Genomic DNA, 15,894 nt, shown 5'->3' on the forward strand with positions numbered 1-15,894 from the left:
TGACTTGTAAAAACGTGTGATGTGTTAATTCACTTTGCTTCTCAGTTACGAACTCAGTCAACTCAGTTATCGGTGTGTTTTGAGTTTCCTTTAAATTATTCACAAAAACGTCCATTCAACGTCACACCAACAACAGAAAACTCAAACAACTACATTTTTAAAATGAATTTAAAATAAATAAATCAGACGGGATCATTTCTCCATATTTTTATGTTCAGAATGTAATAAAAATGTGACAAAAACGACATCATCAATTAAAAACACAAACGTGATTAAGACGATTAAAACCTTTAAAACAAAAAACACAAAAACTTTGATTGTGAAAACGATCCGATAGAAGAATCTCAAAAACAAACAACTCGTCTTTTAGGAATAAACTAAACAGGAAATAAGAAACACGACCGGGTCAGAGATCCACAGGAAGGAATGTGATTGGTCTCTGAAAGCTGTCACTCAACAAAGAACTAATACACGTTTTAAAGGTGCTTTTGAGCCGAAACTTGATCCTCTTTTAAGACTTCAATGAATCTCTTTCTGCTGGAAATTAAAAATGTTAGAAAACTTTGAGCTGAACAGCAGAAAAAAACCAAAAACCTCCCCATTGATCGAGCTCAGAGAAGTTAAAACGTCTCATCTGCTGGTTGTAGTAGAAATAAAAAATAATCTGGAATAAAATGGATTATTGTGACAACAACAAACATCATAATAACATAATATAATATAGACTTGTAGTAACTATAAAATTATTATAAAAACGTTTTTTCATTTTGGCACAAATCGGTCTAAATTTCATGAGGCGTTCAGGGTCCAAACGGAAAAACGTAAATAATTAGGAGACAATAAGAAACAGAGATTTCTGGGATTTTTTAAAGACTTTTGGTGTTTTAAGGAACTTTAATTTTGTGTCACAATCATATTTAGTTACCCATCTGACGTATTTATACCAAATATTCATTTTGACTGAATTAATAATTTGGCACGTAATTTGATTTATTTTGTTAAAATGCGTTTATAAATTTCACAATATTTAATAAAAAAAAGGAAAAGCAACACGGATAAAACAATGAATCCATAAATTGATCTGGTTCCTTGAGTTGATTAAAACATAAACTTTACAGCAGAATCGTTAGTGCTTCTGTGGTTTTAGTGTCTCTGTTCTTAAAGAGCCGCGTACTGTTTCTTTAAGAACAAACTGCTCTGCCCTGTGATTGGTTCCTGATTGATTGATTGCATTGATGACCTCAGCACAGAGCGACGCTGATAAACAGGATTTTCTTTTTTTTAAAAGGACTTTTTAAAAAGGGACTTTTTTAAATGGTTGCCAGGTCGCTGAGGCTCCGCCTCCTGACGACGCGTTAAAGGGACAGTGCGTAAAAAATGATCTGCGTAACGAACGCACTCCTGTGGATTTTTAGGATCGGACTCAATCGGTCGCGCTGGCCGGCGTGTTGAGTTTCGCCGTCTCCGGCTCGGCCGCGGCGCCGCCGTTACTGGACTCAGGCTTCACGTCTCTCTGGAACGGAAACCCGGCGCTCTTCACGAACAAGACCAGGTCCAAGACGAACATCAAGGACGCCAAGAAACCAAACGCCTGCAGGACGAAACCAGGGTTTAAAAACACAGCTGAGAGGAAGTTCAGTATGGAGGAGGTAAGGAGAGGAGAGGAAGGTAGGGAAGGAAAGGAGTAGTTAGGAAATTAAAGAGGAAGGTAGGGAAGGAAAGGAGTAGAAAAAGAGGAGTTACGGGAAAGGAAATAGGGAGGTAGAAAAGGAAAGGAGGATGTAGGAAAGGCAAAAAGGAGGAAAAGAAGAAAAAGGAGGTAGGAAATGAAAGAAGTAAAGGAGGAAAGAAGGAGGTAGTAAAGTAAAGTAGGAGGCAACAAAGAAAAGAAGGAGGTAGGAGAGGAAAGGAGGATGTAGGAGAGGTGTGGATGTTTCCTCACCACAGCACTTCTCTCTAAAGGTGTGTCGCTGTTGCTGGAGGTGAAGATGATCGAGGAGAGGAGGAACACCACCGCGATGACGGCGGTGTACACAAAGTCCTGCAGAAGAAGAAGATGAAGCTTTGTGGTTTCATATATAAGTACATTAACTCAAGTACTTTGATGTAATTGTACTTTACATTAGTATTTTCACTTTTTTGCTAATTTCTACTCCACTACATTTATTTGATATCTTTATTTAATAGTTACTCTGTAGACTCAGATTATTAAAAACTAAATATAATCAAGTAATACATAATGATGTATTATTATAGATTAGACTACCAGCAGTATATAAAGTCATTCAAATAAGCTCCTTCTTTACCAACATTAAAGTAATAACATTCCATTTATATAATTTATATATAATATTCTGCATAATGAATACTTTTTACTTTCGGTACTTTAAGTATATTTGATGTTAATACTTTTATACTTTTAGCAGAATACGATTTTGAATGAAGGACTTTTACTTGTAACGGAGTATGTTTTGCTAGTAACAGAGTATTTCTTTACTGTGGTATTAGTACTTTTACTGAAGTAAAAGATGAGAGTACTTCTTCCAGCTTTGCTGTCCTGTACCTAAACAGATTAAGCGTAACGCCGCGTATTGCCTGTAGGGGCAGCATTACACCTCACCGCGCGTAATCTACCGGAAATATATTGGTAGAAGAAGAACCCCGGAAGTAGCATCCTGCCTTTACGACGCATTATTTTCTTTAAATGTAAAACAACATATTTAGCTGCTACAGTCGCAATATAACATATATATGTTTATATTCCACGATGCCGTGGCGGTGCTGTGTTCCCGGGTGTAAAGGCTACGATGAGGCGAAGTCTATGGGGGTCGTTTTCCACGGTTTACCGACGAGAGACCCGCAGCGCTGCCGCACGTGGCTCAAAGCGATCCGGAACCCGCGGTTCGACGAGGACACGCCGGTGTCCCGGTACGGAGGAGTGCGGGTGTGCAGCCTGCACTTCACATCCGACGACTACGAGCAGGACTTCCGGGCCAAGATCCTGAACGTCGCGCCCAAACCGGTGCTGAAGAGCGGCGCGGTGCCGTCGGTGTTCCCGGGGAGAGAGCACGGTGAGCCGGCCGGGAATGAGGCGTCACCGCCGGATCCGAAGAGAACCAGAACGGAGGTAAAAAAATAGATACAATATTGAAACATATCCAAATATTTATAGCGAAGAAATAATGTGGTTTATTAAGTCAAGCTATCCTTAGTTCTCGGTTTACTAAATAATAATTAATTAAGTAGTATTAGTGACTCAAAAAGGGCCAAAACGACACTAAAAATACTCAAATAATGAACTCAAATATTTAAGTAAAGTCAACTGCCAAACAACTTTCAGTAGGTTTGCTAATTGCAATGATTACAAATGTATGCATTCCTAGTTTTAATGCTTAATATATTTATTATTTTATTCATATGAATATTGGAGAACGATCATCATTAAAACTTTATTTACACCGTGATGGTTAACGATAAACATCGATCAGTGCTGATCCGTAACGCCACTAATCGACATCAGTCTCTTTAAATTTAAGATGAGCGGTCTTCGATATTGTTGCGTGACTCATAACTTATGATCACGTTGTCGACAGACGAGCGTCGGCGCCGCAGGAAGCTCCTCCCAGTCGCCTCCGGCGGCGGACGAAAGCTTCTGCATCGTGGTGTCCGTCGACCCTCGGGACCACGAGTTCAACGAGACTACGTCGTCCGACGAAGACGCAAACGAAGACTGCGCCGTAGTCTACGGCCGCAGCCTGATGGAGCTGTTCAGGAGGTGTCAGTCTTGCGGGCAGCCAATCACGGACAAGCAGCTCCTCCACTCGGGAGCTCAGGTGAGGGTGAAGTGGAGCTGTCATGGCGGACACGCCGGCGTGTGGAAGTCCTCTCCTCGCTTCAGAGACATCCTCCCGTAACCCCCCCCCCCCCCCCCCCCCAACAACTGCTGCTGCTGCTGCTTTGCACTGGAAGGACTTTTATTTTGAAATTCAGAAAGAGGGACGCTGCCTCCACGAAGGAAACTGTCCAAAAACTGGTTCACGGTCAGTTATTCTATTTTATATCCCACTTAAGCATGAAGCAGAAACAACAAGCTGTCCGTCACTATTTCCTCATAACAATAAGAACAATGACAATGAATAATAATACGGTTTTTTTCGTGACAGAACCAGACGTCTCTAAGAAGACTTCCTGAGCTTTTGGACTTCTAGCTGACGTGGTCATGAAGAACATCCACCGAAAAAGGTCAGTTTCACTTTTTGACTCAAGTGCCGATCACGCTGCCCGGCAAATATTTCAGAATAAAAGCCCTGTCCATAGAAAGATGCGAGAGGGCTTTTATTTTGAAACAAAGTGTCAAATATAAACTCGAACCAGAAACATTACCACCATTTCAATGTCTGTACCTAAACATGTCACATGACATGAAACAAAGTTAATATCTATTAACTCAACACTTCCGCTTGTTGCGTTGATATGGTCTTTTCAAAATAAAGTTCCGTCTTCGCAGGAAACGATCTTCAAATGAGTTCAATAATCACAGAAGTATTTGTACATTTCTATGAGCCTATAAATACTGTTTTGAATGACACCTTCTTGTTAAATTTGTTTATTTTGATTTTAAAAACGCACATTTGGCTCTTTGCACCGTCCTGATTAGTTTATTTCTCGGTTTGTTCTTTAGATAAATACAGTTTTTAAATATTATGTGAGAAGAAGGACAGACTGCAGACACACAGGAAGCAGCTTCCAAAATAAAAGTCAGGTAGAGCAACAAATCTGATCAGTCGTTTTGTGGACATGAAATGTTACTCTGAGATCAGTTCATAATGAGCTCATCGCTCTGTTTTAGGTTCCGTCAGCGTGAATGAAGTCGAGTGTTCTCTGTTGAAGCACAGAGCTGTGAACGGTCACGATGTCCTTTATTTAAAGTGATCGGAGAACGATGAGCACATGATGATGAAGTCAGTTCTGTCCGACCTGAGACTTAAAGATTCATCATGTTTGAAAGTTTCCTCACGACGTCACTCTGAATGATCGTGTTCACATTTCACTGGAGCGTTCAGTGTTTTATGAATATGAACTAAACTTAAACCATTTGAGTTATGACTTCACAGTATCGCAAAATTGTGAGTTTTTCTTGTAAATAAAGATGTTTTTCTCATGAAATTGTGACTTTAATTCCATAAATTCAAAATGTATTCTCTGAACATGACCCCTGTACTTATAATAATAATAATAATAATTATTATTATTATTATTTAAACTCACATGGTGATAGTTATTACAGTAAAGACAATTTAGTTGCTACCAAACTAGTGTTATTACGGTAAAGACTGAATTTAGTTGCTCTTAAGTTAGTTATTACGGTAAAGACGGCCTTAGAGAGTAGAAGGTCCTGAAAGATACATACGCTCATTTTCTCATGTTTTTATGAATATGAACTACATTTAAATCTCCTTTAAAGTTATGACTACTTGTAGTAATAAGAATGATTAAACTGCTACATGGTGATGGAGTGAGGTCTTACCAGATTGGGCCAGCAGCTGATGCCCACTCGTGTGTTGAGGCTGGTGTAGAGGAGGATGACGAGCAGCAGAGTGAAGAGGAAGGCCGAGCAGCTCACGAACTCAAAGAAGTAGAGAGCAGAGCAGCTGCTACAGCTGATCACCATCTCCTCTAGGATGAAGGCCACGAAGGAGAGGAGCTAGTGAGGAGAGAGGAAACGTCAGTTTATATCTCCCCTAGGATGAAGGAGAGAGGAAACATCAGTTTATATCTCCTCTAGGATGAAGGAGAGGAGCTAGTGAGGAGAGAGGAAACGTCAGTTTATATCTCCCCTAGGATGAAGGAGAGGAGCTAGTGAGGAGAGAGGAAACGTCAGTTTATATCTCCTCTAGGATGAAGGAGAGGAGCTAGTGAGGAGAGAGGAAACATCAGTTTATATCTCCTCTAGGATGAAGTAGAGGAACTAGTGAGGAGAGAGGAAACATCAGTTTATATCTCCTATAGGATGAAGTAGAGGAGCTAGTGAGGAGAGAGGAAACATCAGTTTATATCTCCTATAGGATGAAGTAGAGGAGCTAGTGAGGAGAGAGGAAACATCAGTTTATCTCCTCTAGGATGAAGGAGAGGAGCTAGTGAGGAGAGGAAACATCAGTTTATATCCTCTAGGATGAAGGAGAGGAGCTAGTGAGGAGAGGAAACATCAGTTTATATCCTCTAGGATGAAGGAGAGGAGCTAGTGAGGAGAGAGGAAACATCAGTTTATCTCCTCTAGGATGAAGGAGAGGAGCTAGTGAGGAGAGAGGAAACATCAGTTTATATCTCCTCTAGGATGAAGGAGAGGAGCTAGTGAGGAGAGAGGAAACATCAGTTTATATCCTCTAGGATGAAGGAGAGGAGCTAGTGAGGAGAGAGGAAACATCAGTTTATATCCTCTAGGATGAAGGAGAGGAGCTAGTGAGGAGAGAGGAAACATCAGTTTATATCTCCTCTAGGATGAAGGAGAGGAGCTAGTGAGGAGAGAGGAAACATCAGTTTATCTCCTCTAGGATGAAGGAGAGGAGCTAGTGAGGAGAGAGGAAACATCAGTTTATATCCTCTAGGATGAAGGAGAGGAGCTAGTGAGGAGAGGAAACATCAGTTTATATCTCCCCTAGGATGAAGGAGAGAGGAAACATCAGTTTATATCCTCTAGGATGAAGGAGAGGAGCTAGTGAGGAGGAAACATCAGTTTATATCTCCTCTAGGATGAAGGAGAGGAGCTAGTGAGGAGAGAGGAAACATCAGTTTATATCCTCTAGGATGAAGGAGAGGAGCTAGTGAGGAGAGGAAACATCAGTTTATATCTCCTCTAGGATGAAGGAGAGGAGCTAGTGAGGAGAGAGGAAACATCAGTTTATATCCTCTAGGATGAAGGAGAGGAGCTAGTGAGGAGAGAGGAAACATCAGTTTATATCCTCTAGGATGAAGGAGAGGAGCTAGTGAGGAGAGGAAACATCAGTTTATATCCTCTAGGATGAAGGAGAGGAGCTAGTGAGGAGAGAGGAAACGTCAGTTTATATCTCCCCTAGGATGAAGGAGAGAGGAAACATCAGTTTATATCCTCTAGGATGAAGGAGAGGAGCTAGTGAGGAGGAAACATCAGTTTATATCTCCTCTAGGATGAAGGAGAGGAGCTAGTGAGGCGAGGAAACATCAGTTTATATCTCCTCTAGGATGAAGGAGAGGAGCTAGTGAGGAGAGAGGAAACATCAGTTTATATCCTCTAGGATGAAGGAGAGGAGCTAGTGAGGAGAGGAAACATCAGTTTATATCTCCTCTAGGATGAAGGAGAGGAGCTAGTGAGGAGAGAGGAAACATCAGTTTATATCCTCTAGGATGAAGGAGAGGAGCTAGTGAGGAGAGAGGAAACATCAGTTTATATCCTCTAGGATGAAGGAGAGGAGCTAGTGAGGAGAGAGGAAACATCAGTTTATATCTCCTCTAGGATGAAGGAGAGGAGCTAGTGAGGAGAGGAAACATCAGTTTATATCTCCTCTAGGATGAAGGAGAGGAACTAGTGAGGAGAGAGGAAACATCAGTTTATATCCTCTAGGATGAAGGAGAGGAGCTAGTGAGGAGAGAGGAAACATCAGTTTATATCCTCTAGGATGAAGGAGAGGAGCTAGTGAGGAGAGGAAACATCAGTTTATATCTCCTCTAGGATGAAGGAGAGGAACTAGTGAGGAGAGAGGAAACATCAGTTTATATCCTCTAGGATGAAGGAGAGGAACTAGTGAGGAGAGAGGAAACATCAGTTTATATCTCCTCTAGGATGAAGGAGAGGAGCTAGTGAGGAGAGGAAACATCAGTTTATATCTCCTCTAGGATGAAGGAGAGGAACTAGTGAGGAGAGAGGAAACATCAGTTTATATCTCCTCTAGGATGAAGGAGAGGAGCTAGTGAGGAGAGGAAACATCAGTTTATATCTCCTCTAGGATGAAGGAGAGGAACTAGTGAGGAGAGAGGAAACATCAGTTTATATCCTCTAGGATGAAGGAGAGGAGCTAGTGAGGAGAGAGGAAACATCAGTTTATATCCTCTAGGATGAAGGAGAGGAGCTAGTGAGGAGAGGAAACATCAGTTTATATCCTCTAGGATGAAGGAGAGGAGCTAGTGAGGAGAGAGGAAACATCAGTTTATATCCTCTAGGATGAAGGAGAGGAGCTAGTGAGGAGAGAGGAAACATCAGTTTATATCCTCTAGGATGAAGGAGAGGAGCTAGTGAGGAGAGGAAACATCAGTCCATAACTTTATATTTACAATAGAGTAAACATGATGTCATAGATACGTTTGTCCACCAGAGGGCGCCGACAGGTTGATTTAACGTCTGAGTCTCTGGAATAAAACACTTTAATATTAATATATAGTAAATCATATAGATCTGACTGCTGAGGGAATGATTGAATTATATATTCTAATTATTATTATCGAGCGATATCCTCTCCATCAGTGTTTTGGTTCATTTTGTTAAAATATTTCCAGATGAATTTAATTGAATCTGTAACTTCTTAACTGCGTCATATCTTAATAATAGCTTGTATTTGATCATCTCTTGATTTATGAATGCGACACATGGAACCAGTATGAGTGTCATCAGCAGTGAACTGCTGAGTCAACAGGAAGAGGATGGCAGCCTCGCCCCCCCCCCCCCCCCACACACACTGTGATGGTACGACCCAGTGAAGCCCCGCCCACATCCAGCTCTCACAAACAATGAAGCTGCTGAAATAATTGAACATCATGAATAAAGTTATGTTCCATGAAACTCTTATCTTCTGGAAGGAGGAAGAGGAGAAGGACTATTTTTATTTGAATACAGAATCAATAAACAGTCGCTACTCTTTAATAAACAACGTTTTATAACAAACTTTGTTGATTAAAAGGTAATAGTTTATAATAATTGGTTTTATTGTAAAACATCTTGAATGTAACTTTATTGTCTAGAAGCAGAAATCATAAATAAACTCAATCACTAAATATACGTTCTCAATATTCACATCATTTACAAATGTAACAATGTCGTATTGTGACTTATGTATCGTCTGCTTTAGTTATTGTTCATGTCTTCTGTTTGCTTTGTTTTCTGACCTCGTCTGTGAATAAACATTATTATTGTTATTATTATTGTTATTAGCGTTATCGGTCTGTCTCTTTAAGTCTTAAAGGAACAGTCGTCTCTTTAAGCCGGATCATCAGTTTCTGTTTGATGCTCTGAAAGCAGAATACAGAGTTTAAACTAAATAAAGAAATCTTTTGTCTGTTATTATTATGATGATGAAAACTTTGAAACATAAACGTCTCTGGTGGTTTGGACCAGACTCACGGCTGCTCTTTGTTTCCCTTCAGACAGAGACCTGAACCAGAGTAAAAGAAGACGTCCGACATCAGCGGAGCCTCAAACAGAGCAGAGCCTCGTAGAGACTCCGTTATTCTAACATTGGAACAATGTTGCATTTTTAGATTATAGTCTTTCAATTTTTGTAAAAGAAATTCAGCTTTCTTTTTAATGATTGATGACATAACTGTGTTGTTCTGCACTGAAGACATGTTCTAGTTCTCTCTACTTCTACTCATCATGGTTCTGTTTCATAGAGGAGCAGGACTTTTATTTTGAAAGGAAGATAAAGACCTCAGAGAGGAGACTGGGAGTAAAAACCTCCAGAAACAGTTTGTGGTTGAACGTCTCTCTGCTGTTCTGATTTCATGTTTCAAAATCTGACTTTTCGTCCAGAAAACACTGGATCCTACATTTCCCACAATGCCACTTGTTGAGCGAGAGAGACGGTTCGTCACAATAAACACTATTCATCTCTAGAACATATAAAATGTGTCTTTTCAGGTTAAAAGAAGTATTCAGATATTTTCCTGCAGTAGAAGTACTAATATATATATATATATATATATATATACATACATACATACACATATACATACACACATTGTATATACACACACACACACACATATATACAGTGTGGTATTAGTACTTTTACTGCAGTAAAAGGATCCAAAATACTTCCTCAGAAATCAGACGACATGAGTTTTAGAATAGAACGTGTGTGTGTGCGTGTGTGTGTGTGTGTGTGTGTGTGCGTGTGCGTGTGTGTGTGCGTGTGTGTGTGTGCGTGTGTGTGTGTGTGTGTCATGGAGAGGTTTGTCCTCCACATCCTCTTTTTATCCAACGGTCACTAACATGAGGACCCCCCACACACACACATCTGTTAACTGTTGCAACAGCGGAGGGTCAGCAGCGCTCAGATCTGCTAACGACAGCTTCCTCTGCAGAACTTTCACTTCCCACTCTGAAGAGGAAGGTCCAGAGGTCACGCACGCACAGGACCACCGTGGACAGACCCAGGTCCTCCAGCAGAGACCGGTCCACCGTGGACAGACCCAGGTCCTCCAGCAGAGACCGGTCCACCGTGGACAGACCCAGGTCCTCCAGCAGAGACCGGTCCACCGTGGACAGACCCAGATCCTCCAGCAGAGACCGGTCCACCGTGGACAGACCCAGGTCCTCCAGCAGAGACCGGTCCACCGTGGACAGACCCAGATCCTCCAGCAGAGACCGGTCCACCGTAGACAGACCCAGATCCTCCAGCAGAGACCGGTCCACCGTAGACAGACCCAGATCCTCCAGCAGAGACCGGTCCACCGTAGACAGACCCAGATCCTCCAGCAGAGACCGGTCCACCGTAGACAGACCCAGATCCTCCAGCAGAGACCGGTCCACCGTGGACAGACCCAGGTCCTCCAGCAGAGACCGGTCCACCGTGGACAGACCCAGGTCCTCCAGCAGAGACCGGTCCACCGTGGACAGACCCAGGTCCTCCAGCAGAGACCGGTCCACCGTGGACAGACCCAGGTCCTCCAGCAGAGACCGGTCCACCGTGGACAGACCCAGATCCTCCAGCAGAGACCGGTCCAACGGGGACAGATCTGGAGCTCCTCCTCCTCCTCCGGAGGGAGGCACGGGAGAACCAGATCCAGGACTGAGGGGGTCAGACTGTCAGACCTGCTGCAGTAACATGAGGTGTTCTAAAGGTCTGGTGCTCAGAGACACTACCACTTTAGTCCACAGGGGGCGACAGAATCAACTGTAAACTAAATCACACATATCACCGATTATCGACTTCATCAACGTCCCTCTTGATATTCAGCCGTAACACGTCGTACCAGAACTCACGAGGCGTCCCTGAACTCACCACTTGGATGACTTTGATCGCACAGCGGGCCTTCTCCAGGGTCTCTGTCGGCAACATGAGCCACGAGGTTTTGGGGTTGGGGGCCGTCGTCGAGGCGTAAACTTCGGGCATGATGGAGCTGAACACAAAAACTACCGTTACACACCGAGCATCACTTCAGAGGACACGCCTCCAGACGGCCCTCGAACTCACCACGGTCTCATTTACCGTCACGTGTGACCAAAGTACTGCACTCAAGTACAAATATGAGGTACTTGTACTTTACTGCAATACTTTCTTTTCATGCCACATCATACTTATACTTTATTACATTTATCAGAGAACTTTAGTTCTGTTACAAAGTCATAATTTCACACAAAAAACAAAGAACATATTTATAAAGTATTATATTTAGTTAATTATGAAACAGACAGTTTATACTAGGAGTATATATTATTAATATATTATGATTCATTATTTATTCATCAGACTGAAACACTTTTCTGAAATAATAAAGTGATTTTATTTTAAATATTTCTAGTCACATTGAGACACTATCATTTAATTATGACTATGATATAATTATTATTATTAAATATCATGACATGACACGTGACCTGGTTTTTGCAGTGACAATGCAACAGACTGAAGCTGAAGTGGAGCCCAACATGTCAGAAGAAGAAGTGTATTTAAATATAAATGTTCTTTGTTTTCTCTGAGAGAGAAAGTGAAACAGGTCGAGTTCAGGTGAGTTGTTATGAAACATGAGATAATATTTAATCTGCTCATAAAACACACTGAAAGCCTCGAGCTCACCTGTCACCAGCTGGAGCCTGAAACGCATGTTTGTCATTTACAGCGAAACCAAACTATTAAAAACTGAGTTTATTCAATAACATGGTGTTTATTGACACATCCAGACGCACCTCAGCGCGTGACTAACGGGTTCACTGGAAGCCGAGGTCTGGTCCAGGAGATCCGGCGCATGTTTTGAAACCATAACGCAGTTTACTTTAGAGATATCTCACACATAGCGACTCACACACAGCTTTCTGCTGTGAAGAGGTCAGTCCCACGCGAGTGGTGGGACTGTGTGCGTGTGTGATGCCGAAGTGCAGAGCGGGTGTCTGTGTATATGTGGAGGTACTTTAAACCGGATACAGTGTCGCTGCACTGAAGAAACTGCGTGAAAACATAAGGTGACAGATGTTTGAACGCAGTCTGGCGCGTGCTCACTCTGCAGGTTGTAACGGCCTAAAACCTTCCGATAAGACAGGAAGCGAGGAAACAGTAGTAAATACAACAAAGTAATAAAAGGTGAATGTTTCAGAAACAAACTCACCGTTCAGGGCTCTTCTTCCGGTTCTCAGAAATATAATAAAAATAATAAAATATAAAGTTTCCAGCTGCGAAAGTTCAAACTCCGACTTGTAGCTTTGTGAGTTTTTCAAGCTGCGAAACTGACTTCAGTCTCACTTCCGCGTTTACTTTTATTCTGTCAAGTCACACGGAACAAGACGGTCAGCTTCCGGTGATGACTTTCACATTAAAAGTGTTTCCGGTATCCCGGGATGGAAGGGTCTGTTTTCATTGTATTGTGTAAGTTTGAGTTTTTATTATTTAGTTTTGTGGTTTCTCACTACCTGCTCCAAGCAACAACAATTTATATATTTATATATAAATATAAAAGAAGATTATTTATGTATTTATTCTTGCAGATGCAGCAGGTTTAGGATATTTACAGTCCGGTCCAATGCTAAAGAAATTAAACTGAGGGTTCACAAAAAATGAAAAATAATAACAATAACAATATCTATTTATTCATACATACACGTGCCACACACACACACACACACACACACAAACAAACCTATTCGTACATTTATTCACATATTTTCATTATAATTTCTTAGTAGTTAGTTTGCAGTATTTGCTTTTATTTGTTTCTTCTTGTGTTTATTGTTATTCACCAAAACACCAAAGCAAATGCATTTTATGTGAAAACCTACACGGCAATACACTTTATCAAAAAATGTAAAGAAATTAAGAATGTCAGCAGACAAATATTAGTTCAGAGTTAATAAATCCGATAAAAACAAATGTTCTTTATTACAAAACTGTTAAAATATGAAATCTATAAAAAGACGTCTGAGGTTTAAATAACGACGTTAAATCTGGATGACAGGAATTCATCACAATATTAAACTTTGAACATAACATTACACATTTTGTGGTTTTCTTTCTTATCAGAAAATGTGGTTGGTTCTCCTTCTCTCCTCCCCGACCTGTGCTTCCTGTGTTGGGCCTGCAGGAGGTGCTGCAGCCCGCTCTTCTCTCCTCCCTCCTCCTCCTCCTCCTCCTCCTCCTCCTCCTCCTCCTCCTCCTCCTCCTCCTCCTCCTCCTGTGTGTGAGAGGCTTCCCCCGCTATAAAGCCGTGAGAGGCGTCTGGAGGCTGTAAAGGCTCTCCAGCAGCCAGAGGAGGAGGAGGAGGAGGAGGAGGATGATGAAGAAGCTGTGTGTCCGTCAGCATGGAGCTGATCTCAGTTCAGTCCGTCTGAGCTGAAACTGGAAACTTTCTGATGCTTTTCTCACTCCGGAGCTTCTTCTTCTTCTTCTTCTTCTTCTTCAAGGTAAAAACCCCGAAGAAAGATGTTTATTTATGAGGATTTTGATGATATTTCATCATGATTTCAACATCTTTCTGTCAGATCCTCACGTGGACTTCAAGGCTGTGGAGCTGATATTGATCTTTATTTTTATAATCACTTTGACGCTCCTCACTGCTGCTTTGAGATCTAATATTATCTCAGTGATATTTAATAAATCAGTAAACATTCATAGAAAGTGTTATTTTCTGATTTCAGAGTCTCTGATTCATTCTGCTGAACAGATGATTTCACGTTTTTAAATTTAATAAAATCCTTATTTACTTTGTGATGATTTGTGATTTATGATGTTTTGGAGACGTGAAAGTCTGAGGATTGTTTTTTATTTATTCTTTTGTCTCTTAGTGTCTGAGGATGTAAAGGCATCCTGTTTCTGAATGGATCTATGGTGTCAGTGTAATAAGCAAAACCTCATTCATTCATTCAGCTTTCCTACAGCGACCAGCTGATGTTGATGGACATCTCTTGACTGATATTATAACATTGAAGACGTCCTTTCTAAATGGTTCATTACTAATAGTAAATAAATCAATGATGAATGCTTTAGGGATCAGTTAGGAGATATTTAGAGGAAATCAATAATTCATATTTGTCTCTATTTGATTGATAAAATGTCAGCAATCAATTGTTATAATTAAAGGTGCATCACGATAATTATTTTATGTCACTGAGTTTCTTTATTACTCTTATTTTTTAGTGTTAACGGTCTCTAGGAAAGAGAATATTGGTATTGGTGGTATTTGGTGATATTTTTTCGATATTGATTCCAGTGTTTGCGTGTGTGTGTAGTTGCAGTGTGTAGTTGCAGTGTGTAGTTGTAGTTTGTAGTTCCAGTGTGTAGTTGCAGTGTGTAGTTGCAGTGTGTAGTTGTAGTGTGTAGTTGCAGTGTGTAGTTGCAGTGTGTAGTTGTAGTGTGTAGTTCCAGTGTGTAGTTGCAGTGTGTAGTCGCAGTGTGTAGTTGTAGTGTGTAGTTGCAGTGTGTAGTTGCAGTGTGTAGTTGCAGTGTGTAGTTGTAGTGTGTAGTTGCAGTGTGTAGTTGCAGTGTGTAGTTGTAGTGTGTAGTTGCAGTGTGTAGTTGCAGTGTGTAGTCGCAGTGTGTAGTTGTAGTGTGTAGTTGCAGTGTGTAGTTGCAGTGTGTAGTTGCAGTGTGTAGTTGTAGTGTGTAGTTCCAGTGTGTAGTTGCAGTGTGTAGTTCAAGTGTGTAGTTGTCGTTTTAGTTCCAGTGTGCAGTTGCAGTGTGTAGTTGCAGTGTGTTGCAGTGTGTAGTTGTAGTGTGTAGTTGCAGTGTGTAGTTCCAGTGTGTAGTTCCAGTGTGTAGTTGCAGTGTGTAGTTCAAGTGTGTAGTTGTCGTTTTAGTTCCAGTGTGCAGTTGCAGTGTGTAGTTGCAGTGGGTTGCAGTGTGTAGTTGTAGTGTGTAGTTGTAGTTGCAGTGTGTAGTTACAGTGTGTAGTTACAGTGTGTAGTTACAGTGTGTAGTTGTGGTGTGTAGTTCCAGTGTGTAGTTCCAGTGTGTAGTTGTCGTTGCAGTGTGTAGTTGCGGTCTGTAGTTGCAGTGTGTAGTTGTAATGTGTAGTTGTAGTCTGTAGTTGCAGTGTGTAGTTGTAATGTGTAGTTGTAGTCTGTAGTTACAGTGTGTAGTTGTAGTGTGTAGTTCCAGTGTGTAGTTGTGGTGTGTTGCAGTGTGTAGTTGTAGTGTGTAGTTGCAGTGTGTAGTTCCAGTGTGTAGTTCCAGTGTGTAGTTGCAGTGTGTAGTTCAAGTGTGTAGTTGTCGTTTTAGTTCCAGTGTGCAGTTGCAGTGTGTAGTTGCAGTGTGTTGCAGTGTGTAGTTGTAGTGTGTAGTTGCAGTGTGTAGTTGTAGTGTGTAGTTGTAGTTGCAGTGTGTAGTTACAGTGTGTAGTTCCAGTGTGTAGTTCCAGTGTGTAGTTGTGGTGTGTAGTTCCAGTGTGTAGTTCCAGTGTGTAGTTGTCGTTGCAGTGTGTAGTTGCGGTCTGTAGTTGCAG

At 41.4% G+C, this 15,894-nt stretch overlaps 3 protein-coding genes across 7 annotated transcripts in view; 2 read left to right on the forward strand and 1 right to left on the reverse strand.

Annotated features, from left to right (window-relative positions):
* Positions 1-192: 192 nt before the first annotated feature.
* Positions 193-12,710, reverse strand: cmtm6 (CKLF-like MARVEL transmembrane domain containing 6). Its single transcript, XM_079274785.1, has 5 exons — positions 12,571-12,710; positions 11,250-11,367; positions 5,528-5,704; positions 1,943-2,041; positions 193-1,591 (listed from the first exon to the last, which is right to left on the reverse strand). Exons 2-5 carry the CDS (start codon positions 11,358-11,360, stop codon positions 1,424-1,426), a joined length of 555 nt encoding a protein of 184 aa, XP_079130911.1. The 5' UTR covers positions 11,361-11,367; positions 12,571-12,710; the 3' UTR covers positions 193-1,423.
* LOC306781767 (uncharacterized protein) lies at positions 2,485-9,742 on the forward strand. 5 transcript variants are annotated; one of them, XM_079274781.1, is made up of 4 exons: positions 2,485-3,127; positions 3,594-4,040; positions 4,164-4,242; positions 9,391-9,742. In XM_079274781.1, exons 1-2 carry the CDS (start codon positions 2,768-2,770, stop codon positions 3,912-3,914), a joined length of 681 nt encoding a protein of 226 aa, XP_079130907.1. In that variant the 5' UTR covers positions 2,485-2,767; the 3' UTR covers positions 3,915-4,040; positions 4,164-4,242; positions 9,391-9,742. The 5 variants fall into 5 exon arrangements, with proteins under 5 accessions (XP_079130907.1, XP_079130910.1, XP_079130906.1 ...); XM_079274784.1 differs by having other exon boundaries at positions 4,170-4,242; XM_079274780.1 differs by lacking the exon at positions 9,391-9,742 and adding an exon at positions 8,627-9,084.
* A 995-nt stretch (positions 12,711-13,705) lies between the features above and the next one.
* cpne4a (copine IVa) overlaps positions 13,706-15,894 on the forward strand; it is a 46,761-nt gene continuing 44,572 nt past the window's right edge. Inside the window, exon 1 of the mRNA XM_079275932.1 lies at positions 13,706-13,858. The gene's annotated coding sequence lies outside the window, so the exon portion shown is untranslated. The remainder of the gene's footprint in view (positions 13,859-15,894) is intronic.

Source organism: Melanostigma gelatinosum (genome assembly GCF_949748355.1).
Source record: "Melanostigma gelatinosum genome assembly, chromosome: 9".
In the NCBI taxonomy this organism is placed as follows: Eukaryota; Metazoa; Chordata; class Actinopteri; order Perciformes; family Zoarcidae; genus Melanostigma; species Melanostigma gelatinosum.

Excerpts from the sequence above, each read along its gene's own strand:
- LOC306781767 (XM_079274781.1), top strand. The coding sequence starts at position 2,768 with ATGCCGTGGCGGTGCTGTGTTCCCGGGTGTAAAGGCTACGATGAGGCG. Across the intron at positions 3,128-3,593 it reads CGAAGAGAACCAGAACGGAG|ACGAGCGTCGGCGCCGCAGG; the intron begins GTAAAAAAATAG and ends CGTTGTCGACAG.
- cmtm6 (XM_079274785.1), bottom strand. The coding sequence starts at position 11,360 with ATGCCCGAAGTTTACGCCTCGACGACGGCCCCCAACCCCAAAACCTCG. Across the intron at positions 5,705-11,249 it reads CGATCAAAGTCATCCAAGTG|CTCCTCTCCTTCGTGGCCTT; the intron begins GTGAGTTCAGGG and ends TCTCCTCACTAG. Across the intron at positions 1,592-1,942 it reads CTTTAGAGAGAAGTGCTGTG|GCGTTTGGTTTCTTGGCGTC; the intron begins GTGAGGAAACAT and ends TTCGTCCTGCAG.